A 24289-nucleotide genomic window follows, 5' to 3' on the forward strand; every position below is an offset into this window, starting at 1 on the left:
TAAATTACAGAAAAAATATGGCGATTTATTTGAATTGGCATTAAAATGGCACAAAAAACAGCAGAAGCAAGCTAAATAATAGATATTCTAAATTATATATTTGTCGTCCTTGGTTCGCGTAGCCTTTCTAGAAAGTCAGTAGGTGTGAGTATGGCATCGGAGCCCAGTATAACTGTCGCATTGCTCTTCTCCGACATCTCGTAGGCGATTTTGATTTCGGAATATGTGATTCCACCTGGAAAATGCAGACGTTTCATGGAAAAATGTGTAGAATTACTAAAATTTAAATGGAAAAATTGGAAAATAACATTTTTGCTGAGGCTAACTGAGATTTTGCTGAGGCTAACTGAGATTTTGCTGAGGCTAACTGTTTTACTGAGGCTAACTGAGATTTTACTGAGGCTAACTGTTTTACTGAGGCTAACTGAGATTTTGCTGAGGCTAACTAAGATTTTGCTGAGGATAACTGTTTTACTGAGGCTAACTGTTTTACTGAGGCTAACTGAGATTTTACTGAGGCTAACTGTTTTACTGAGGCTAACTGAGATTTTACTGAGGCTAACTGTTTTACTGAGGCTAACTGAGATTTTACTGAGGCTTATTTTTTTAGTGAGGCTACCTGAGATTTTACTGAGGCTAACTGGTAATAATTTGCAGAGGCTAAGCGATCTTTGCTGAGGCTAACTTTTTTAACGTCAACAAAATCATTAATCGTCTCGAAAACACATTTTCTGCCCAATTTTTCCAGATTTTCGCACTTACCAACAATAAAAATGATAATTTTCTTCTTTTCTCTCGGTCGCCCACTCAATCCACCCCCATATCTCGCACTCATCGCCGTTCTCAACCCCGTCGTCGATTTTGTACCAACAATTTTGAATTCTCGTTCATCCAGTCGTTTATCCAACATATCTTGAATCACACTTTTAATCTTCGGATCCCATCGACTCGACGGATATCTTTCGTCTTCTGGCGGTGCACGGCGGCGTTGGAACGACGCCTTATTCCTCCAATCGAGCATTTTTCGCACCATTTGCACTTCGTCGTCCCGGAAATCGGTGTGAGTGAGAAGGCGATTGAAGAATTGCTCATCCTTATCCTTTCCGATAGTCAGCATGAAAATCAGAATCAATCGGAGCCGAGTTTCAGTGGGAATTGCTGGTAAAATGAACGGAGAAAGTCTTCCGACCGCCTGTGAATCCGACAGTCTCGACCCTTCTGGAGTGTGCTCCACAGCCATATCTTGCTCGAGTAGAATTATTTGTTCCAACGATTTGAAGTATTTCGTGCGACATTCCTCGGCCAGACTCAAAAATGCCTCCGTTTTTGCCTTCTTTTTCAGATAAACCGGGAGCTGGCGGATAGTTGACGTGACCTCCTTCGCCGACTTGCTAGTGGACGATGACTCGTGCATTTGCTTTAATTCTTTTGTCAATGTCTGCACTTTTTTCAAAAAATCCGCCAAGTGTTTGTGTCTCAATTCCAACCAAATCGGACAACTCTCGTCAAGCGGGATCTCTTTCATCTCTCCGTTATCCTCTTTATACCGATAGATTCCTGACTTGAAATCGGTCAAATCGGTGGCCATCGCTTGAAGAGTGCATTCGTGTAGAAGTGGAGAAACCAAGTCGAAGCTGCGATCTGAAAAAAAGGATTGGAAATCGGGAAGAAAACTTTGAAAAAACTGTCATTTTTCAGAAAAAAAAAGATTGTTGAGGCTAAGGAATTTTGCTGAAGCTAACTTCGATTTTGCTGAGGCTAACTGAGATTTTGCTGAGGCTAACTAAGATTTTGCTGAGGCTAACTGAGATTTTGCTGAGGCTAACTGAGATTTTGCTGAGGCTAACTGAAAATAGCTTTTAAAAAATAAATTATTTCTAGCAACTTTTCCAACAATTTTCGCTTTCTTTAAACCACTTTTTGTTGTAAAATCGATTTTCAGAAGAATACTAACCCAAAACAATGAGTTCCGCATCACTAGCCAATGGAGTCTTTCGATTCTCCTCTCCTTCTTTCAATTTCTGATCGATTCGATAGCATATTTCGGCGCTTTGAGAGAAATCCGAGTGGAATCTCAACAATGGATTGATATTCAATTCCAGACACAAGCTGACAATGCTATCGGCCGTCTTCATCATATCACCTCGATTTTGCGAGCTTACAGTGAAGATTTGACTTTCGATCGGGATGAAATTCAAGTTTAACTCGACCAACGCTTTCGTATACTTGACTACGGTACTTTTCGACAACTTCTGGAATAAACTATCCGGACAAGTGTCCATGAAATAGATATATGCGTGTTTATATGTGTTTTCAGGGGCGTAACGCGTTTTTCGAGTGAAATCATTGATTAGAACGTTGATTGACTCTTCCGTCGGGAATATTACATAGATGGCGTCCATTGTTGGCATCGGTTCACGGTTTCGGGTGAGGTCTTCGACGAGAGTGACGCCTTCTGGAATAAATTGGGATTTTCGGTATTTTTTGAAAGAAACAGTAAGAAAAAACGCTTTTTATGGTGCCGAAAACGTCAGAAAATATTTTAAAATTACTAAAAATCCTTGAAAAATCACTAAAATGCGAGAAAAAATTTTGCTGAGGCTAACTGGGATTTTGCTGAGGCTAACTGAGGTTTTGCTGAGGCTAACTTTTTACTGAGGCTAAGCGAAGCTTTGCTGAGGCTAACTGAGTTTTTGCTGAGGCTAACTTCTCTCGTTGAGGGAAATCGCACTTTCCTACCTTCGAAGACTTCATTCATGCCTAAACACGAATTGACCACTTCCAATCCATTTTTATCCAACACCAAAACACTGAATCTTCTGTGTCCGAGACGTGGATCGAAGTTTTTCGGTCGTAAAACTTGATTGATGATTTCTGAATCAAATTTCACTTGAATCCCAGCGAAAATCGATAAAAACTCACGGTTTTTTACAAGAATTCGGAGCATCTTGACTCGTGGCTCTTTCTGGTTTGGTCTCTCAATCAATTTTTATGGTCTTCTGCTCGCGAGTCGCGTCGCGGCGCTCATTTTTCATTTTTCGCCGGTGAGTGGTCCGCAATTGCGCGTCATTTGTAATGCATGCACAGATTTTTGCGTCAATTTCAGATTTTCAGAGCTGAAGAAGAAATGCTGTAACTTGGCTGAAAATGGGTTTTCTAAGAAGAAGTTTTGTGAAATTGTGTGGGAAAAAATCAGTATTGCTGCCTGCCAAAGGATTTTTCATAAAGTTGATTTTTAACAAAGTTACGGAAGTTTTTCTAAAGAAGGAAAAAAAAAACAATTCTGCTCTTTTAAAAAAGATTTCAGATAGATTACAGGTTGCAAAACATCCGAATAGCTAAAATTTCTGAAAAGAATACCAAAACACAGGCTTTCCGTCTTCGGGAATACCTTTCTGAAACTAAAAAGTTATTTTTGTCAAAATCGAGACAAATTACATAATTAATTATAACTACAGACCTGAAAACTATGATAATTTATTAAAAACACGAAAAACTGATTTTTTTGACATTTTCCCAATGTCCCTTCCTATCTTGTCATATCACATTTGCCCAGACACGACTTTCAAAGCAACACCAAAAATTATACATATCTATTTTCTAAAAAATAATAATATGCGCGGTACGAAAGACAAAAAAACTTGATTTTTGAGAATAGGGATAGAGATCAAGCACGCCGATTACGTTATTTTCATCTTTCTATCTCATTGTTACGCAACATTCTCCAGGAGGTGGCCGATGGATATAGACAGGACATGGGGAAGAAAACACGGGCGGTTTTTGGGGATTTCACGCCTATTTTTGTTTTTATGACGGGATGACGGAAGGAATCGTATAGTCTTGCTGACACTTTTTTCATATATTTTCAGTTAGCCTCAGCAAAACAGTTACCTTTTTTATAACGAACATTTTGACAGTTTACAACTTATTGATATCTTTAAAGGCCTAGATGATACAAAAGTTTCAAAGTTTACCATCTCAGCATTCAATTTTAAAAATGCGATTAATGGGAAAGGAGTTACACCAACATGAATAACTTGCAGTTAACACTATACTATTAACAATATTTTGTTATTTCTATATGTTTATCTGAAACTTTTCTTAGTAATGTTCATATTATCAAAAATTGAAAATACAGGAATTCCTTTAATCTACTTATCTTTGGAAAATGAAGTTGGTTGTTCTTAACAATTTTCAAACGGTCCTGACTAGCATTTTAAGTACATGCTATATATCGTCAGAAAGTTGAAAACATGCCTATTCCAATTATATAATTAATTTTTAGTCACAGGGTCTCGTGATGAGTAGTGAAAATATACGCGCTCCGCTGAAATCAGCTAAAATTTTAGCGCGAAATTCGAAATAAATTTTTTATTTAAAATTTTTTTTATATTTTTTTAATAGAATTGATCTCGAAAAGATGCGAGACAGTCGAAAAACTGGCCAAAAATTCGGGAAAACTGACATAAATCGGCTCAAAGATTGGTCGATTAGGCTGCGTATCAAAATGCCACAGTGAAACAGCGAATTGAAAAAATTAAAATTTGAATTTGCCGCCAATATCTAGTGGAGCGCATACGATTTCACTACTCACGCCTAGACCCTGTGTTTAGTTAGACCTACTCACCTCTGGAATATAACATTTTGAAGATCGATTTTCATTCATTTTCCCTTTTAACAGTTTCAAACCGCCTGACTGAAATTTTTGCCATTTGTGCTATAAAAATGCTTATTTCATAACCCGTTTTTCTATTTGACCAACACAAGTTTAACGGTTTCATCAGACATTCACACTTCTGGACATCAAGACGTTCCGACACACAGAACTTAGGTACAGTACCGGTCAAAAGTTTGTAAACTTTGGCCGTTTTCAGTTGAAATTGTCAAACTTTAAGAGTGCGTCATGGTAATACAGATTGTCCTATCAAGTAGATTTTTAATGAATCATACAGATCAAAAGTAGAGCTTCATTTTTGTAGTTGACAACTTTTTGTACGGACACTCTCTAGAGAGTTATGTTCATTTTAAGACGACAGCTTAAAAATCGCACTATTTTACACTGAAATTGGACGATTTGAAGGAGACATTACTTTGTCAATACGTTAGTTAGTACTGTGCTTCCCTGAATTTAATTGATCGTTTTCTAAAAGTTCTCTAAGAGATCAACCACACCCATCATATCCCCCCTCCTGACCACCTTCGCTTAATTATCAAGGCTTCTTAGCCATGGTCGGGGAGAAAAAAGAGAAAAGGGATGACCGATTGATAATGTCTCTTTTTTCTCTCTTCTCGTCGTAAGCGGCTTTCCGATCCAGTGAAATTAGACCCCCCAAACGAAGGGGGGATGAAGAAACTTGTCGATTAGCCAGTTCACCTTTTCTCGGCTAAAATCGAAATCAAATTTCTTCGTGTGTTTTCTCGAGAGACATGTCGTTTTGACCTCTTCTAGAATTTTTAAATTTTCGACTTCCGTTTTCAACTTTAAAAATTTTTAAGCCACATGCGAAGGATATCGCCAACACTACCGTACCTATTAGTACTACTAGGATATGTTCATGGATTTGCGAGTGCCCCTGGTACATATCCAGAGGAAGAGATGAAATCGACAAGTGATATGGAAGTGCCGAAGAATCCGTATCAGAATGGTTGGACTGGATACGATTTCTATTATGAGAAAGAGCCGAAGAAAGGTATAGATAAAGTTGTCCTAGACTTTCGAGACGCGTATCTCCTTGGGGTATAGAGATATTTAAAAGTTTTCAATTAGTCAAATGTAGAGCTTTAAATTCTGCACATTTTATTAATTAACAACTTTTTGATGGCTCCGACGCTTGAGGAGATACAACCAATTGAAGTTTAGGAGAGGCGCAGACAATGAGAACGCTATAGCTTCTCTGACAAGGGAATGACCCTGAGTGTCCCCCGAGTTTCTCAACGATCTTCTCACCAAAGATAGGTCTCACCGAGACTAGAACAACACTATATGTTTTAGGTGCAACAAACTCGTTTCCAGCGAATGGCAAACATTTTTCATTTTTTTCAAAATTTTTTGGTCGAGTCACTTTGAGAAACTGTAACTTTGTTCATTTTGAAGTTTTTCATAAAATTCAAAGTGTTATAAAAAGCTGAAGGTGTCAGCTACAAAAAAACCAACAGGAGCGTTTTACCGAAACTGAAACCTGGAAAGATACAAATCAAAACATAAAAATTGACAGTACTCATGAAATCTGAAAGTGGCCATTTTCGAAAAAAAGGTCTCGGGGGACCATGTCCATTCGATTCCCCGTGTTGAGTGAGGTACACATACATGTACAAATATATGGCTCACCTTTCATTTTGGAGACTTATTTTCAATTTTTCAAGTTTTTAAGTAATTTCCATGTATCCCTATACACGAATATCGTAAAAAAATTAATGGTTGAATTCGTTTTATCTGCGATCATAGAGTTATTAGAACATGATATTGGTTCTCAAAAACCGCGTTTTAGCATGTTTCAACAACATTCCGCCATGAACTGTGTTTTTGCGTTTTTAGTTGAAAACTCGAACGTACAGGGATACGTAGAAATCGACTTGAAAGTTGAAAAATTGAAAATAAGTCTCCAAAATGAAAGGTGAGCCATATATTTGTACATGTATGTGTACCTCACTCAACACGGGGAATCGAATGGACATGGTCCCCCGAGACCTTTTTTTCGAAAATGGCCACTTTCAGATTTCATGAGTACTGTCAATTTTTATGTTTTGATTTGTATCTTTCCAGGTTTCAGTTTCGGTAAAACGTTCCTGTTGGCTTTTTTGTAGCTGACACCTTCAGCTTTTTATAACACTTTGAATTTTATGAAAAACTTCAAAATGAACAAAGTTACAGTTTCTCAAAGTGACTCGACCAAAAAATTTTGAAAAAAATGAAAAATGTTTGCCATTCGCTGGAAACGAGTTTGTTGCACCTAAAACATATAGTGTTGTTCTAGTCTCGGTGAGACCTATCTTTGGTGAGAAGATCGTTGAGAAACTCGGGGGACACTCAGGGTCATTCCCTTGTGAGTCTCTCCTAGACTTCAAAATTGGTGTTTTAAAACATATCATCTTGTTGCAAATTTTCCGCTAATTCTGAATTCGTTTTCCAAATTTGCAACGGAGCTTCACAACCCGAGATGTTTGAGCTCGAACTCCCTCTCATCTCCCCTTATTCCAGCTTTTCCCGGAGGTAGTGGAAAGATGCCAGCATTCCAATCTATCGAATCCATCTCCACCGACCGTGAGACCCCGGAAGACCCTGGAAGTACCACAGCCTACCAGGCATCCGGCTCAGAGTCTAGTGGTCAAAAGCACTCCCGACCATCCATCTCAACCACTTCTCCGGCAACTACCCCGAAGTCATCAGCGAAGGTTATGGTATCACCAAGTAGCAGCACTAAAGGTTAGTCCAGTTTTGTCAGTTGCACTGTGGCACCACATATCATACAGGTCTCGTCACCACCAGCACATCAGTTACCACAACACGAGTTATCCTTACAAAAAGTGAGAGCACCACCACCACCACCGCACCATCCAGAGTAGCCCAGGTAGACCCTGAATCCGGGTCAGACCTGTCTGCGGCTGAAAATTTGGAACTGTTATATGGAGGAGAGAAGAAAGGTATCAGTCCTCTCACATTTTCAAGAACTATCCTAACTTCACCCTATATTCACACAGATCCTTCCACCACCATCACCACCACCAGCACACAGTCTTCTGTCACAAGACAACACGACGCACCACCGCCACCAAAGAATCTACTAACCACGTTGTTCGAGAAGAAGTCGATGGTACCGGAACCTGAGAGCCCATATGGTGGATATGGGGACAAGGGACCGCTAGAAGCTTATGAGTCTGGTTACGAAGCAAAATCGAAAGGATCGGCTCCTGGCACAGAGCCAAGAAGTACGAATGGAGTAACAGTTACTCCGGATTATGGGCAACATGAGCCAAGAACTACTACTAGACCGCCCATCAGAGCCCAGACACCCGGTACCGAGTACCAACAGTCAAACCGCCTAGCCCCTACATATCCAACTGCCCAAGAGTCAAATGGATCATCAATGTCAAAAGGATCGGCTCCTGGCACCGAGCCGAGAGATCCGATGAGTCATGGAGTAACAGTTACTCTGGATTATGGGCAACACGAGAGCCATCAGCCAGGCACTACTACTAGGCCGCCCGTCAGAGCTAAGACACCCGGTACCGGATACCAACAGCCAAACCACTCAGCTCCTACATATCCAACTACACAAGCACCGTCCAGCGATCCTTACGAGCACCTCCCTATCCCCACGGCACCAACCTACTTTACAGCAGACACCGCATCTAACCCCAGACACCCTCACGCCAGAATTCCAGAATCCTCTCAAATTGAATACAATGAGCCTGTGAACCCACCGAGGCGTTCAGGACCTAGCTCGAGCACCGGATATCAAGAGACGCCTTCTTCAAGCAATCGTGGTTACAGTAACCCTATGCACAGAAACCCGGGACACTCTCCTGGCAGTGAGCCAAGTCTTCCAGGATCCATGGATACTGGGTATCCAGAGAGTCAAACTCCAGCAGAATACAGTAACCCTGCATCTGGGTATCCTGGATCTTCTTCAAACTATGGTAATCCTGCAAACCACGCCCACTCCCCTGGACATTCCTCTTCACACCCGGACCCTGACCCAAGCTACCCTACCTTGATTGTCCCTGTCCCCGCCTACCAACCAGACCTCTTAGACTACGGTACCCGCGAGAATAACCATGTTGGGAAGGTTCCACCAATGTCATCGAAATTCACCCACCCACCGGACGACACCTCGAGCACCTACAGTAACTCGAACAACGCATTGTCGCCACGAGACCCGTATGATCACTTTGGCACCGCCCACGCACCATCACCACAACCATCACAGACTATGCAGAATAACTTTGAAGAATTTCCGGAGGATGAGATGGATGGGGGATACGGTAGTCAAGGCCAGGACGACTTGCACATTGTGCCATTAAGGTTTTTCTGACTCTCTTTGACAGGCACCCTTTCCAACCACACTTTTCAGATCACACAGCACAACCACCACCAACCACGAAGTTCGCGCACAAATTTCAGAAATCGATCGGATCGCTGGTATCACAGGTTTGGCGGCCAATTCAAAATCATTTTGAAATTTCAGAATCATTTGAAAACTCGGCGCGGGAACCTGTGGAATACGAGCAGAAGATTACGAGCGAGTCGTCGAAAGGGATTACGGTAGAGGCTGGAAAAGAGATTCAGAAGCATTTCGGAAGGAAATCTAGGAAATGTTGTTCGTGTTGTGATGAGAAGCAGCCGGTTTCCAGGAATATTGAGACAAACGTAAGTGGAGCGCATTTACAAGCATTTACAACATCCGTCTATTTTATAGGTTGAACCACTCCACGTGCAACAGGCAGTCGACCCCTCTCGACAGCTGGGTAAGTGTCTCTTTTTTATACGTACTCCTCACACCACTTTCTCCGTCTGGCCGCGTGGCGCAATGGATAACGCGTCTGCCTACGGAGCAGAAGATTGTAGGTTCGAATCCTGCCGTGGTCGAAACTTTTTGTTTTCAGGAGAGGTTGGAACAGAGAATGCCCAGAATTATGTGCCGTTGGATAACAATGTGGGAGGAAGTGCATATGCACAGAGGCCACAAGCACCGATTCGGCAGCCACAACAGTAAGACTTTTTGAAATTAATTTTAGTTTTCAAATACTTGTAGAAGACTACTGTAATGTAGATAAAATGAGACGTGTTGCAAAATCCTCACGTCTTCAGCTTCCTAACCATGCTTTTCTATTTTGTTCTAGTTGAAGAAGTCACAGGAATTCTGAATCTGTTATCAGATTTCCAAAAAAAAATCGAATTGAAATGAGATATGACATGTTCTGTACCTGTGTTTTCAAGACTTATGACTTCCCTCAAATGTGCCCTATTCAGAATCTGGCATCTGATTTAGAATTCTCATGTCTACAGCTTCCTAACCATGTTCGTCTATTATGTTTTAGTTAACATGAAAGCTGAAGCCACAAGAATTCTTATTATGTTTTCAGATTTCCAAGAAAATCGAATTGAAATGAGATATGATTTTTTTAATCTAGTGGTTGTCATAACTCCTCTCGAATCAGTCTTATCCAGAATCTGAGACCTGTTTCGGAATCTTCACGTTATCAGCTTTGTAACCATTCTATCAATTTTCTAACTCTCCCGAATTCAAGAACGTTTTCAAGCCTTGTAACTTCGCTCAAATGAGTCCTGTCCAGAATCTGAGACCTGATTTAGAATTCTCATGTTTTCAGCTTTCTAACTATGCCACATTTCTCATTACTCTTTTTTCAGAACCTACTACCAACAACCCTTCCAACAATACCAACCTCAATACCCTCAATCCTACCCTTATCAACAACCCGCATGCGGATGTCAACCACCACCTCAGAACTGTTGCCCACCCCCAGCTCCGTGTTGTCTCCGTAAGATTTTTTGGTATTTAGACCCACCAAAGAGAAACTTTCAGCGACAATTCCCTGCTGCCCACCGATTCCTTGCTGTCCACAACCGAAAATCTGCTGTCAGCCTACACCGGTCTGTCTGCCACCCCCTACCTGCTGCTCCATTAACTTCAAGCTTCCAACTATCCCAATCTGCGGACGTGCTTGTCCATCATGTCCTTGTCGTCGACGAGTCCATAAGTCACGTCGTCTGAAACGTCACGCCATCTCAACCAACTGCAATCAGTGCTCCGCAGCCGGGGAACCATGGAAGCAAGTGCTCCATCATAGGGAGAAGAGAGCCGCTCCAGGATGCTCTAGCGGATTTTCAACAATGCAGCAGAACTCTTGTGGTACTTGTGGAGCATCTAACCTTAGAAGTCCACGTGTCAAGCGGATGGGATGTTTGCCATGTTTGGGAAGGAAGAAGAGAGACACAGAGGAGAATTCGCATATCAGAGTGAAGAGAATGGTATGGTATAGGCTTTAAGTAAGAGACATCAGTAAGGTCATTTCAGGGTTGTCTTCCATGCCTTGGCGGCGGTAGAAAGAAGAGAAGTGCATTGTCAGGGGGTGGTTGCTCACAGTGCAATAGTCTCGGTCATTTGTTCAATCGGTATAAGAGAAGTCTGTTCGGATGTAATCAGTGTGCACCGCAGGTAAGTGCCAACAGTTGTTATAGTTCGAATGATACTGTCGTGAGGAATAAGAATCCGTTTAAAGTTTTGTAAAATGTTAGAAATTGAGGGAGATACAAGGTTTTTGGTATGGTAGAAGCATGAAAACCTATATATACTAGAATTTGAACTTTCCAGAAATACCACATTTATCAAAAATTTGGAAACCAATACCGTAAATCTACACAGGAAAAGTGCGAACGGGTACTAGCGAGCATCCAGCCGAAATTCAGTAAAACACATGTCAAGTCTTGTATCTCTGTTTAATTAGATAATCATAACATTTTGAAAACAAATGCAGAATCATCATAACCTCAGCTTTCTAGTGCTACTCACTTTGTACCGACTGATTCAACAAGGAGTCGCTACGCAGCCAATTTCCCCAAAGCGCACTCAATCTCTCCCTCATATCTTAGACTTTCAAGACATAGCACGAATAATCTGCTGACTTGCCACGTGGATTGATGCAGAATCCTCATAAAAACAGGCTCGAGATAAGAGGCATGTACATAACAGATTCCAAACCTTTATCAAAACCTGACTCCGCCTACTTCTCTCTTATTTCAGCCTTCATGTGGTTGCCAAGGCCGTAAAAAGCGCTCCGTCACCGTAAAGATTATCAAGAGAGCTCCAGAACAATGTGACGCCTCGTGCTGTGACTACTCCAGATGCCTCAATCGCCAGAAGAAAGAAACGCTGGTGCCGTTCATGTGAATTGACCTAATTATATATTTTGTTGGAAGATCAGACAATAGACGGGTATTGAACATATATTCTAGATTTAGTTTTTTTCACAATACTGTGTTTACTTGAATAAATGAATAAAAGATCTAGACGGATTTATTACTGGACAGAAATAGAAGAGAACACCGGGACACCCGAGTCTGGGTTGGATTATGAAGGAGCCGGAATGATTTGGGGAAAGAAAATTCTAGAGATCATGGAATAGACTAATCAACGAAACTACGGACTCTCACTCTTCAAGAATCCATTAATTTTCATCTGCAAAAAGTCGCTGGGACTACTCGACGAGGCGATTTCCGAGGCGAGCGAGTTGGATTGTTGTTGGTCTTCGTATAGTTGGAGTTGGCGTTGGAAACTGGCAATTTCCAAGCGGAGAGCCTGATAAATACGATGAATATAAATATTATGATGATGGTAATTATGGGTGTTAGCTGGCATATATAAATATTATTCATCCTATTTCGGTAATTTTGAGTATACGAAGTATGAGAAGAAGTCGGCGACTACTTTGCAAAAATAAGAGGAGCCAACACGAGTCCGACAATTCTAAATAGCGTCACAGTTAAACGTGTTAAAACATTTTCCAAATTTTTTGTGTGGAGGTACTAAGCAAGTTACTATAGTTCTTACCTTTTCAATAGCTTCTATAGCTTCAGAGATATGAGACGCAAAGGTACGCAGAGAAGTCAGAGTTCTATAGCAAACAGTTCTTATATCTCGAGAATCATTAGAAAAAGTTACAGAAGGAATATTCTCACCGTCAACTACAAAAATAATCAGCTTGACAACTTTTAGATACACTAATCTGGTTCTGAGATAAACGCTTTCAAAAACTAGAGAGACGCAGAGAAGCTAGAGCTTCTAAATGTCTGAGCTCTCTCTTCAAAAACTTAAAAACAGTTTTCTGATATCATACATCGACGTGTAGATACATGTATCGAAAGTTTACCTAGCAAAGAGTTTCAGAAGCGCTCCACCGATAGTTAGAAATCCACAATCTTTAAAAAATACCTGCTGCTTCAACTGCTCCGTGTGCAATTTCGCGTCAGCCAACGCCAATTTCTTCTCAATCAACAAAGTCTCCGGACTAACATCTCGCCTTTCTCGTTCCTACAAAACCCAGAATCTTTCCAAATCGTTGCTACAGTAACCCCGTTACACTCACCGCTCTCTGCTCATCCTGCATATCCTCCTTCTCCCTCTCCTGCTTCAACTCCCTCTGCTTCATATCCAAATGCAGCTGCAACTGCTGTAATTGCATTTCAGTCCGCGCCAGTCTCAACCGCTTCGCCTTCGGCCCGTACGTCGCCTCCATGATTTCAGAGGCGGAGTCAGCGTCGTCGGCTTTACTGTCCTGCTCGCTCATCATGATCTCCGCGAGGCCCGACATCCAATCTGGAACAGGTCCACGTGAACGACGTTTCGGTTCTGCCCAACTAAATTCTGCGTATCTCTCTATCTCCTGCCCACCATTGAGATTTGTAATGCCAAGTTTGTGAGCGTGTTTTCGCGAGAATTTTCTGTAATAAACAAGGGAAACAAAAATATGGCTAACCTTCGACTAGACTCTTACCTCATATCCCGAATCCTCTGCTTTATCTGAGCGGGTGTCCGTTCTGCGAACCCCATCGCTGTAATTTCAGTCGCCCATTCCTTTGCAAGAGTGTCCATTGGAACTTCCTCATTCCGTTGACCAGATGGGCGTGTCGAATGATATTCTTCGCGTCGCGCAGAGTATAGCTCGTAGAGTTTCATGTTCTCGGCTTCTGGAATTAGTAGATGAGCGGTGTGTTTGAGATTTCGCACAATTGATAGAAATTAAACCATGCTTACCATTAAACCCAACAGTCTTCGGCTTATCCTCCGGTAACTGATTCTGCAGCGCGAACTGTGCTCTCAGTATGTGTCCGATTGACGATTGAGCTGTGATTGGTGTCTCGATGAGTGCTTTACGAGATATTTTTGCTGACATTCTCGGTTAGATGACCTGGAAAGTTAGACAAGCGTGAAGGCGGAGAGAGGGGCTAGTACGAGTGACAGCTGTGGATGAGTACATACAAAAAGTGAAGAGAAAAAAAAATGGAAAGAAGAGACCTGAGGTTAGGACTAGACGCTGCTAATTCAACAAATTTGAAAATTTTGATATAAATTCGAAACGACTTGTTACTGGCGTACATTTTGAAAATGGCTTAAAATCCGTGGGGTACACTTTTTCAGACTCTTATATGTAAAGTTTGACTAAAATCCAAAATTTTCTGTGCTCAAGAGGCCTGCAGTACTAAATACCATAACTGTCAAACGGGCTGAAACGGGCCGGCGCGTAACTCGCTTCAAACTGGGTTTTATGAGCTGAAAAATATCCCGAAAGGAAGATCTCAACGAGTTCTATAGATGTGGCCTACTGTGAGTCGGATGACGGATAGGTAACGTGCCGCGGGCCTGAAAAAAGTGCCAAAAACTCGCGGGGACCACGGTCACAATCTAACTTGAGATTAAGTAACCATGAACAACAAGTAACCCTTAATTATGACTAATTTTGGGTGTCAAACTTAATCCGGAGAATAAAACACGGGCGGTACTCCTCCTATAAATCCGGGAGGTACAGAAATTGGTTAATTCATAACTTTCTAATAGCGAACTTTTTGAAAATGGCTCAAAATCTGTGGGTTACACTTTTTCAGACTTTCATACGTAAAGTTTGACCGGAATCCAAAAAAAGTTTCCGTGTTCAAAAATATATAGTGATGAATTTCTGAATCCGCTACAGTGTCCGTTATCACAAAAATGTTCCCTGGGTAAACTGGGCTCAAAACCAGGTGCCCACTTAATTATTACTGATTTCGGGTTTTAATTCGGAGAATAAAACACGGGCGGTACTACTTTTATAAGTCTGGGCGGTACATAAATTGGCTAGATCTTCCCAATATGCTAACGAGGTCATAGGCTCACCTAATTAATTAAGAAATACAAAATCTCTGGGACATTTTGAGCTGCCCCGTGTTATTGGAACTAAATAGAACTCTAGAAACCAAGATATAAATTGAAAAGCAAGCTCTGGGAGGCGAAACAGGCGCGGGAATGGAGAGGACCTAGTATAAACATAGTGGCAGATGTGTCTCTATGTCTATCGGTCTATAGTCTATGTCTATGCTGAGTGTCCTCCATCCTCCATCGTCCCCGGGAAGGGAATCGAGTGAGAAGCATGCAATAGACGGGCGAGGGGACCGCAAATGGCATGGGCTCTCTGCTTCTCTGGCGTGTCTCCTCGGTTCCCACGCTCTCCATCAACTTGTACGAAGACGATGGAGAGGGAGAGGGAGGAAAGGCTCACGTCTTCACTCCTCTATGGGCGCGGGTGGGGGTTCAGAGATGTAGAGAGAGAAAAGAAATAGAAAAAAAAAGTGTGTGTGTGCCCGTCTTCTTCTTTTTTTGTGCTGTGTGTCGTCGATATCTTATTAGCAATACTTACACACAACTAGAAATTGGGAATTGAGGGAGCACCGTGGGTTACGGTAGAGTTATGGGAAAGAGAAGTTTCTACAGTAATCCAGTAATCTTGAAGGTTTTCTAAAATTCTGAACAAAAGAGCTCATCAGTTCGAGTGTGACGATTGGTGTTAAGGCTCGCTTGAGTTGTGATTCACTTGCCATGTCATGTGTGATGCTCTATGCTTTGAGGTAGTAATCCGGATGAGTTGGAATTGCGTCACACTGATATCACTGTGGCAGAAAACGAAAAAGGGAGAATCGCCACATACAGTTACAGAATTCAGGTTTTTTAGAAATAAAAGTGTCAGGACTCGCTAGAAACTTCTGTGCGTAAATCTAGACAAGCTGTCGTAAATCTACAGTAAGCTGTGAAGCAAAATGGCGTAAATCTACACAACTCTCTGTAAAGGTCTCACTAGCCACCGTAAATCCACACTACTCCGTAAAGCTACCGTTAAATTTTTATTGCGTAAATCAACATTTAAGCTTTGTAAATCTACACGATCTGAAGTGTCGAAATATGAATATGGGGTTTTCACTGTAAAACACGCCTATCTCTCCAAATTATGTTCATTTTTACAAATTCTCTTCAAACCGACGTTCACAACTCCTCTACTCAAAGCTTAAATAAAGATTTCCCGTGGTTTTTAAGGATTTTCAGACTAAAATTGATAAGAATTCGGATTTTCCACTATAATATTACGGTAAGGCAAAGTACCGTCAGCAAACGCGACCTCTTATTCTGATGGTAAAAAAATGTAGTAATTTAAATTAATAGGTGAGATCCGAAAATTGAAGCTTTTTGGGGCTAAAGACTCAATCATAATGTTCTTTGGGATGTCTCACAGGAAGAGAAACTACAGATTTTAGTAAAAATCAATTCTAACAGAGACTACTTTCTTGAGAAAATGAGCTCTCTCTCCGAAAAAGGTACAAAACAAGAGACACAACAACAAAAAAGAAGAAGAAGAAGCTCTGAGTCTCTTTCTCCTCTTCCACCACTCATTCCCTTCTACTTCCCGGCTCCCCCCGATATCTCCTCCCATTCACTCCCCTTCTCTCCATGCCTATGTTTGTACCCCGCCCGTCACTCTCTCTCTCTTTTTTCTCTCGCGGGCCGGGATCCATCAATATTCGGGAGCACTCGCGAGAGAGAAGGCCGCCCGTCGTCGTCGACGTCTTCTGATGACTTTCTTCTCGCTCTGCATCTCTATACACTTTTTCTTATTCTTCTCTCCTGCGCGTTCCGTTTTGTGGTTTATGAAGGAAGAAGAAGAAGAAGTAGATATGGGGCGGGAGGAGAGGAACAGAGAGCTGAAAATGCATGAGATGGGATACTTGGGCACTGGATAGAGTCTGCTCAATTGGGTCAGGTCGGTGAAGATCGGCAAAAATCGGTTGAAATCGGCTCAAATTGGTTGAGATTGGAGAAGGCATAACAGATATGACAGAAACTGACTGAGATCGGTTGAGATAAGTTCAGGTTGAGCTTATCGTGGGTGCACAGACTTCTCAGGAATCGGATGTGATAGGTTCAGACTGACTGGAATTGGAGAATGTCTAAGTCTACTAAAATTGGTTTAAATTAGCGGGGGATTGATGGAGATCGGCTTGGGCAGGGTTGAACGGAATTCCCTCTTCCTTCCTTCCGCTTTCCGGAGATACGGATAAGATATAAAAGATACTGCGACATCGCAATATTCTCAGACTCAATGAGAACAGAATTCAAGAAGATTCCGACGTCACCTATCTTGGTTTTTAACTGATTCAAAATCCTCATAACACAGGCTTTCTAAACCCTGTTACTAGCCAGGTAACACGTTTTCACAAAGTTTTTTGGAAAACTCTTCTCCGATTTCAACAAACCGTCACTCTGTGCCTTTTTCCAATTTTGGCTCAATATCCATAAGCTTGACGCTGGACGGATATCCGGATCACCCAGGAGTTTTAGGCAGCATGAGTCGTAAAGTCCGGATGTCCGGATGTCCAAAGGTGCCCTCCGACAAGGGTTTCTGGCTTAGCTAACATCAAGTTCCACTATCGGCAGTATACAGTAGATCTTATATTGCCTGACTCTAAGATTCTAGAGAAATCCCGGACACCCCCTAGTTAATCTCTGAATCCTGTCTACCCTCCTCATCTTCCAATTCTTCATTTTTCTTCCCCTTTTCTCTTCATTTTCAATTCCTCTTCTTCTTTCTTTTTTGTGCTCCTTTCTGGGCTCCCAATCCTTCTCTTTCAAAAAGACATACGGAAATGAAAAAGTGGAAAATAGAGGGAGAAGGGGAATGAAGTAAAAAGAATTGAGGACGAATAATAATATGTAGCTGATGAGATGGATTATTTGAATAGTAGTTGGATGAATAAATATATAAGGACTCGGGTTAGAAGACTAGGGCGATGTAGTATATAGCAGTTTGACAATAGGTTGAATTTGAGAATAATGTCAGAAATTTAAATTAGTTGTGTATACATATAAGTATGGAATTAAGCTAGGGTTGAATTGTACAATCATTTCGGATACAGAGAACGCTGCTGGCGAAGAAAAAAAAGAAAAATACTTGAAGGAATATCTAACGGCGAGGAGGAATCGATTCCTACTGCCGAACGCATCCGTCTCTGGGAAGAATCGCCCTCTCACCACCTGTCTTGGAGAAAAGGATAGCGACAGGACACAACTTACAATAAGAATTAGCTAGAAGGAGGGGGGGGGGGGGGCTGATATATGTCTCAGCGAATCGTCGAGCTATAACTCGATCACTACCAAACAAGCCACGCCCCTCCCTCCTTTAGACATTGCAGACGTTGAAGCGTTGAAATTTTTCGATGAATTTTGAATGTTGGTGGTTTATGAATATGTGGCCAAGTATTCAGCTGTTATTGGTGTTTATTAAATCTAAATAAATTAAGAAAGAAGAAAAATTCCTTCGTGATGATGACAGTGTAGATTGGAGCCGGATCCGAAGTTGGAGACATCAGCGTTTCTGAAAAATAAGTTTTAAGCTAAATGTGTTACAAATCAACAATTCTAGGTAGAAAAATTACAGTTTTTAGTAAAGAACCGCTGATTTTTAGCAAATTCTCTCAATTTCCAAGAATTTCGAAGTAATTTTCAGTCGATTTTAATCGATTTTAGACCAATTTCAGACAATCACAGGCTAAATTTCACCGATGTCATGTCTTTCCAACCGAAATCCACTAATTACCTCATTAAACCTCTGCTTAGTCTTCTCCAGAACCTCTTCCCTATAACTCTTCGGTTTCTCCTTATCCTTTCCCAATCCCTGTCGATTATTCTTGATCTCCGTCGCCACCGGTTCCACGTGTCCTTGTTTCTCTTTTCCCAACCCTTCACCCTCACTCCAACCCATCGATTTCAGCAACTTGAATCCAACATTTCCAGAATTCAACGGAGCCGGCGGGGGCGGGGCTTGTGACGAAGTGGAGGGTATCTCAAACTTCCGCTGGTTTTCTGGCAACGGTTTCGCCGCGCATCCTCCATACATATCTTCTGGAGTCCCGATGTCCGGTGGTCTCTGAATATTCTGAAGCGACGGTCCAGTCACTGGCTTCTTCCGAATCGGTTCGTTGAGTTGATCGTCAGGACGGATACCGTAAGACTTCATCATTTCCTTCAGATTCTTCCTCCTCGCTCGTTCGCCACGTATATTTCTCGCGTGGATTACTGTCGTCTCCTCTTTCGGTTCTTCTTGATGACAAAGACCCGGTTCACAACCGGCACAAGTGTTGTTTCCAAAGTGAACATGGACGTCGAGTCGTTCACCACTCAGAAGGATCGAATCGCCTTGGCACAGGTCGACGGGAGAGTTCATCTGAAAAATTGGGATCTTAGGGTCATTTTTACAGACGAAATTTGAAATTTCAGTCGAAATTTTGGTTTTTAGACTCTCAGGGCATCTTTTGAGCTGAAACTCAAAAATTGGGGTCTTATGGTGGTGATTAGAACCGGTTTGGGTCATTTTTGCAGTCAGAAATCGCGTTTTTTTTTAAAACGCCTCTACCTGTACGGTATTTCCATTAACTTGTAGTATACACGCCGTCTCTAATTTCTCAATCGAATAGCACGCCGCCTCTTCAGAATACACAATTTCAGCGCATCTTTCCGGTAGTAACTGATTCGAGACGACCACTTCACAGTCTCTATCCGATCCAATGTATCCACCGGAGATTGTGATGACGTGGAGACGATTCAGTTGATCCATTATACGCATACACGGTGGTTGATCGAATCCCTCTTCTGGAATAGAACTAACTTGTCCACGAGAACTACACGGCGAATGTTCTCAATAGAGCGCATTTCCGACAACTCACGATGCATTAGTACAGCCTGTTCGTCCTCTGCACTGAATTCATCTCCACTATCATCCTCGTAAGCGTCTTCCCAATCAAAATAGTCGTCAACTTGTAGAGTGTACTCGACGGCTCCAGTGGTTTCGTTGGTGGATGCCACGTATTGCTGAATTGTCAATAGAGCACGTTTATATAGTGAACAACGCTTTTTAGGAATTTTATTCTAGAAAATTAGCAATTTTCTGATCAAAAATCGAGATTCGATACTTATTTCTGATTGAAAGCAATGGCATTTTTAGGGATTTTCTAGTCTAAAATCGGTTTTATTGGAAAAAAAATCAGATTCTGACGAATTTCAAGCGGAAAATGATGAAAAATGTGAGAATATCATACTTCCGTCATTTTCCACTCGAAAATCTCAATTTTTGACCAAAAAATCCTTTTAAATGTTATTTTCCGATCGAAAATCTCAATTTTTGAACAGAAAATATCTGAAAATGTCTTTTCTTCATCGAAAATTTCGATTTTTGGCCAAAAAATCCCTTAAAATGTCATTTTTCGATCGAAAATACTCATTTTGACTATTATCTAACCACAGTTCTTACAACTGCGCTCCACCGAAATCCCTTTGAGAAATGTCTATTTTTCTCTGAGACTCTCAATTTCGCACACTATTTTCCTCGGTTTCGGTAGAGCGCGGTTGTAAGAAGCGAGCCTTGCTAATAGAAAATCCCTAAAAATGTCATTTTTCAATCGAAAAAAAACCGATTTTGACCAGAAAATTTCAAAAAATGTCATTTTTCGGCTCAAATCGATGAATTTTGATCGAAAAACTAGGATTTTCATTTATTTTTGGTCGAAAAAATAAATTTTACACTCAAAAATTCCAAAAATATATAGATTTCTTTGCTTTCCTCTTCACAAACCTACCCGATTTGGGTTCTTTCTCCTCCGATTTCCCTTGAAAACCTTATTAATTCGATGTTGCATTAGAGCGACTTTGTTATCAGCAATAGAGCGAAGATACTCTTTTTCTTTTTCCATCTCCTCGCCTCTCACTATTTTATCCACCATTCCCAGTGTCATTTCACAAATGTTCACAGTTTCCTGATCGAATTTTTTGAATTCGGGAGTTCCGAGCAACTCGATACACCGTTTTCGATAACTACGACTCGCCCAGTACGCTGAAATTGCGTTGTTTTACTTGGTGTGACGCAAACGCGCTCCACCGAACTTTTGAGTGCGGTGGAGCGTTTTTAGATTTTACTTGGTTTTTTTCGCTCTATTAGCACGTAATCGGTACCATCTGCATTCAATTGATAGACAGTCTCATCATCCGGGCGGTAGTAAAGCTCTGTGTCCTGGAAAAAATTAATTAAATTTCAAAAAAAACTTAATTATAACTCACCGGGTTATAAAACATGCCTTGCTCACTTGACCAGTATTGATCATAGTTCGGATATAACACGTATCCATGAGGAATTCGCGATTGAAGCACCTCATTCGCCGCCTCTCGCAGCATTTCTTCGATGGAGGTCTGGAAAATTTTTCATTATTGATTTTTTATTGATTTGCAAATAAATCACTTACCATTCTATTGCTTATGTTATACAAATCCAGGAATCCAGGTTGATTTTCAGTGAAAAATAGTGAAAAATTAATAAAATAAATGTGACGATTTCCTGCGTCTCTTCAAATAGTGTAGTGTCTCGCTGGTTCAGAGGAGCGCGCTTGCATCGCTCGAAATATTATTGACGATTATAATCGATTATCAGTTTGAATCCTGTTTGAAATATTATTTTCAGCTTGGCAGAAGTGTAGAGCAAATTCAAAGCTACATTTTAATATAAAAACCAAAAAATATGATAGAGTTTTCGCTAGGAAATCGATATTGGAAAAAAAATTAAATTAAATTATTTCTTGAAACTAAAGATTTCTCAATGAAAATTTGACCAATATTTGAAATTTTCAAGCCAAGATGTAGCTCTAAATATATTTTCCACTATAAATATACAAATTTCGTGTAAAACAAATTATTTTCCTTTCATAAAACTACTGAAAAGTGTTGACAAGACAAAGCATTCATTAAAAACTCAATTTCAACATAATAATTCAAAGAATCAGATCCAATTTCTCCGGCTTCAAGCTTTTCAATTTTTCCTTTACTTCATCCTTCAAATTTTCATTTGCAGAGAGGTTTAGCTTGATGAGACCGGGAAGTGAGGTGTATAGACGGTCGACGTCAATTTCTGAACGGAAAATTATTATGTCTTTGAAAAATGTAATACGGTTGGATAGCTGAAGACGTGAGGATTTAGAATCTGTTTTCAGATTTTTGATCGGAAAGAAATAGACGAAGTTACACAGCTTTTAGTCTTGCACTTCCACCATAGGAAGACTTAAAATTTGAGCGCTCGTAACTCCGCCCATTTCAGTCCGATCAAAAATCTGAAAACAGATTCTGAATCCTCAAGTCTTCAGCTATCCAATCATAATTATATATATTACCCTCAATATTATTGCCATTCAAATCCAAGTAGATCAAATTCTTTAGTTCCAGCACCGCCTCCGGGAACACCTTTATAGAGTTCTTCGCAGCATTCAAGCCCTTCAAGCTTGTCCACGTGGAAACTTCCGATGGAATCTCGGTGATCTCATTGTTAGCCATGTTGAGAATAGTAGCCGTCGGGAATTTAATCACAAACTTTTTCGGGAACTTTTTCATGGTGTTGTCTTGGATACTGATCTGGAAGTTTGAAATATCACATCTTTGAGAGTGTGTCATGGTAATACTAATTGTCACATCAAGTAGATTTTTAATAAGTTACATAGAACAGAAGTAAAACTCCATTTTTGTAGTTGACAACTTTTTTGTACAAGAACTCCCTAGCAAGTTACGTCTCGACAAAGTAATTTTTCCCTCAAATCGACCAATTTCAGTGTAAGATAGAGCTGTGGTCTTAAAATGGTCATAACTCTCAAGGGAGTGCCAGTACAAAAAAGTGGTCAACTACAAAAATGAAGATCTACTTTTGATCTGTATGATCCATTAAAAATCTACTTGATGGGACTATCAGTATTACCACACTATCAAAGTTGGACAATTTCAACTAAGAACAGCCAAATGTTACAAACTTTTGACCGGTACTGTAGTAACTCACCCTAGTAATCTCACATCCCTTGATAAGCATGTACACGGCGTCAGCCATATACATGAGTTGACATGATGACAGATCTGAAATTATTTTATCTTTCTATGTAGTATATTGTAATTTTGAGAATACCCAAAAATCCAGATTCCTTCGCCGCCTCACATCGCTCGACGACTTGGGTGACACCTCGACCCGCTGATTGGACTATAGACATTTATTCAAATATGTTAGTGAGAGAGAGAAGGTTTCGAAATAATTGAGCTTGAGAAACGAAAGATCCAGAAAATAAGATATAGGGAGAGAGATCACTGGTGGAGGAGACGCAGACAGTTGAACACTTTACAATATTATGTTCGGGAGGATCATCTGAGAGATAGAGAGAGAGGGAAAAGAGTTTCTATTGATTTTGTGGGAGAAGAAAAGAGGAGGAGGGGGGGGGGATGATCTTTGAATGGCGAGAAATGAGTATTTATTGGAAAAATAGCTCAAAAAAGATTTCCAACAATCTAATTTTTCAAAAACGCAGATGCCTCGGTAGCACAGAAATAGTCGGAGTTGCAAATCTTTTAGTTCTATTACTTCCCTTGTAACTCCACCCATTTCAGTTCGGTCAAAAATCTGAAAACAAATTCTGAATCCTCACGTCTACAGGTATCCAATCATATTTATATGAATCACCATCTATAAACCATCAACATACAAAATTCCTCGAAAAAATTTGGAATGCTTCACGAATTCGCCGTCTGCTATGCCCGAAGGGGGCGGGACTTGTTTGGTAGGGTCGATTTGTTGTGGAAAAAGCAGAGAATACTAATTGAACTGCAATTATACAATCAGAATTTGAAAAACTTCCATAGAGATCGAGTTATGGCCTGATAATGGTTCATTAACTGGCTAGGGAATTTCTTCGAAGCATCAGCTTTCCGGCGACATATACCATGATGTGCTTCCTCCATGAGTCCCCTATGAAGCCATAACTACGTCCCTAGCAGGATTTTTCGGATTCTGATTCTATAACTCGATCGCTATGAGAGTTTTTTGAATTCTGATTGTAGAATTGAAGGCATCATATGAGAATTAGTATTCTCTACAATTTCCAGAACAGATTGACTCTGTTGAGCCGATAAACGCAGAGACGTTCATAATGTATTATGTTCCGTTTTGAAACATTGGTTCTGAAAATGATCTTATTAAAACACATTTCGGAACCGGGGTAAAACACGAGTGAGACTTGTTTTAAATTGTAACAGTTTCAAAGTGTCTGGTTTTGAAATGTCCCAGAGCCTAAAGTTTTCTCTAAACCCATTCAAACAATCACAAAACTTTTGAAACAAACTAGACAAATTTTCAAGTCATGATAACAAAATCATCGTTCCTTCCACACAATGTTTTCTATGCC

General features: G+C 40.7%; 4 protein-coding genes across 4 annotated transcripts; all 4 read right to left on the minus strand.

Annotated features, from left to right (window-relative positions):
- Positions 1-92: 92 nt before the first annotated feature.
- On the minus strand, positions 93-2947 carry GCK72_016309 (uncharacterized protein; the record flags this gene model as incomplete). The annotated part of the gene is made up of 5 exons (XM_053731440.1): positions 93-235; positions 763-1641; positions 1955-2455; positions 2740-2874; positions 2923-2947. The coding sequence occupies 5 exons, from the start codon at positions 2945-2947 to the stop codon at positions 93-95; spliced, it is 1683 nt and encodes a 560-aa protein (XP_053586212.1).
- Positions 2948-12158: 9211 nt separating this feature from the next.
- GCK72_016310 (uncharacterized protein) lies at positions 12159-13911 on the minus strand (the record flags this gene model as incomplete). The annotated part of the gene is made up of 5 exons (XM_003098845.2): positions 12159-12317; positions 12951-13049; positions 13105-13459; positions 13513-13705; positions 13773-13911. 5 exons carry the CDS (start codon positions 13909-13911, stop codon positions 12159-12161), a joined length of 945 nt encoding a protein of 314 aa, XP_003098893.2.
- Positions 13912-18332: 4421 nt separating this feature from the next.
- On the minus strand, positions 18333-21260 carry GCK72_016311 (uncharacterized protein; the record flags this gene model as incomplete). Its single annotated transcript, XM_053731441.1, has 7 exons — positions 18333-18411; positions 18644-19260; positions 19450-19685; positions 19760-19904; positions 20669-20922; positions 21042-21099; positions 21147-21260. The coding sequence occupies 7 exons, from the start codon at positions 21258-21260 to the stop codon at positions 18333-18335; spliced, it is 1503 nt and encodes a 500-aa protein (XP_053586213.1).
- Positions 21261-21850: 590 nt separating this feature from the next.
- GCK72_016312 (uncharacterized protein) lies at positions 21851-23104 on the minus strand (the record flags this gene model as incomplete). The annotated part of the gene is made up of 4 exons (XM_003098823.2): positions 21851-21987; positions 22247-22484; positions 22900-22973; positions 23023-23104. The coding sequence occupies 4 exons, from the start codon at positions 23102-23104 to the stop codon at positions 21851-21853; spliced, it is 531 nt and encodes a 176-aa protein (XP_003098871.2).
- Positions 23105-24289: the final 1185 nt, after the last annotated feature.

Source organism: Caenorhabditis remanei, chromosome IV (genome assembly GCF_010183535.1).
Source record: "Caenorhabditis remanei strain PX506 chromosome IV, whole genome shotgun sequence".
Classification (NCBI taxonomy): domain Eukaryota; kingdom Metazoa; phylum Nematoda; class Chromadorea; order Rhabditida; family Rhabditidae; genus Caenorhabditis; species Caenorhabditis remanei.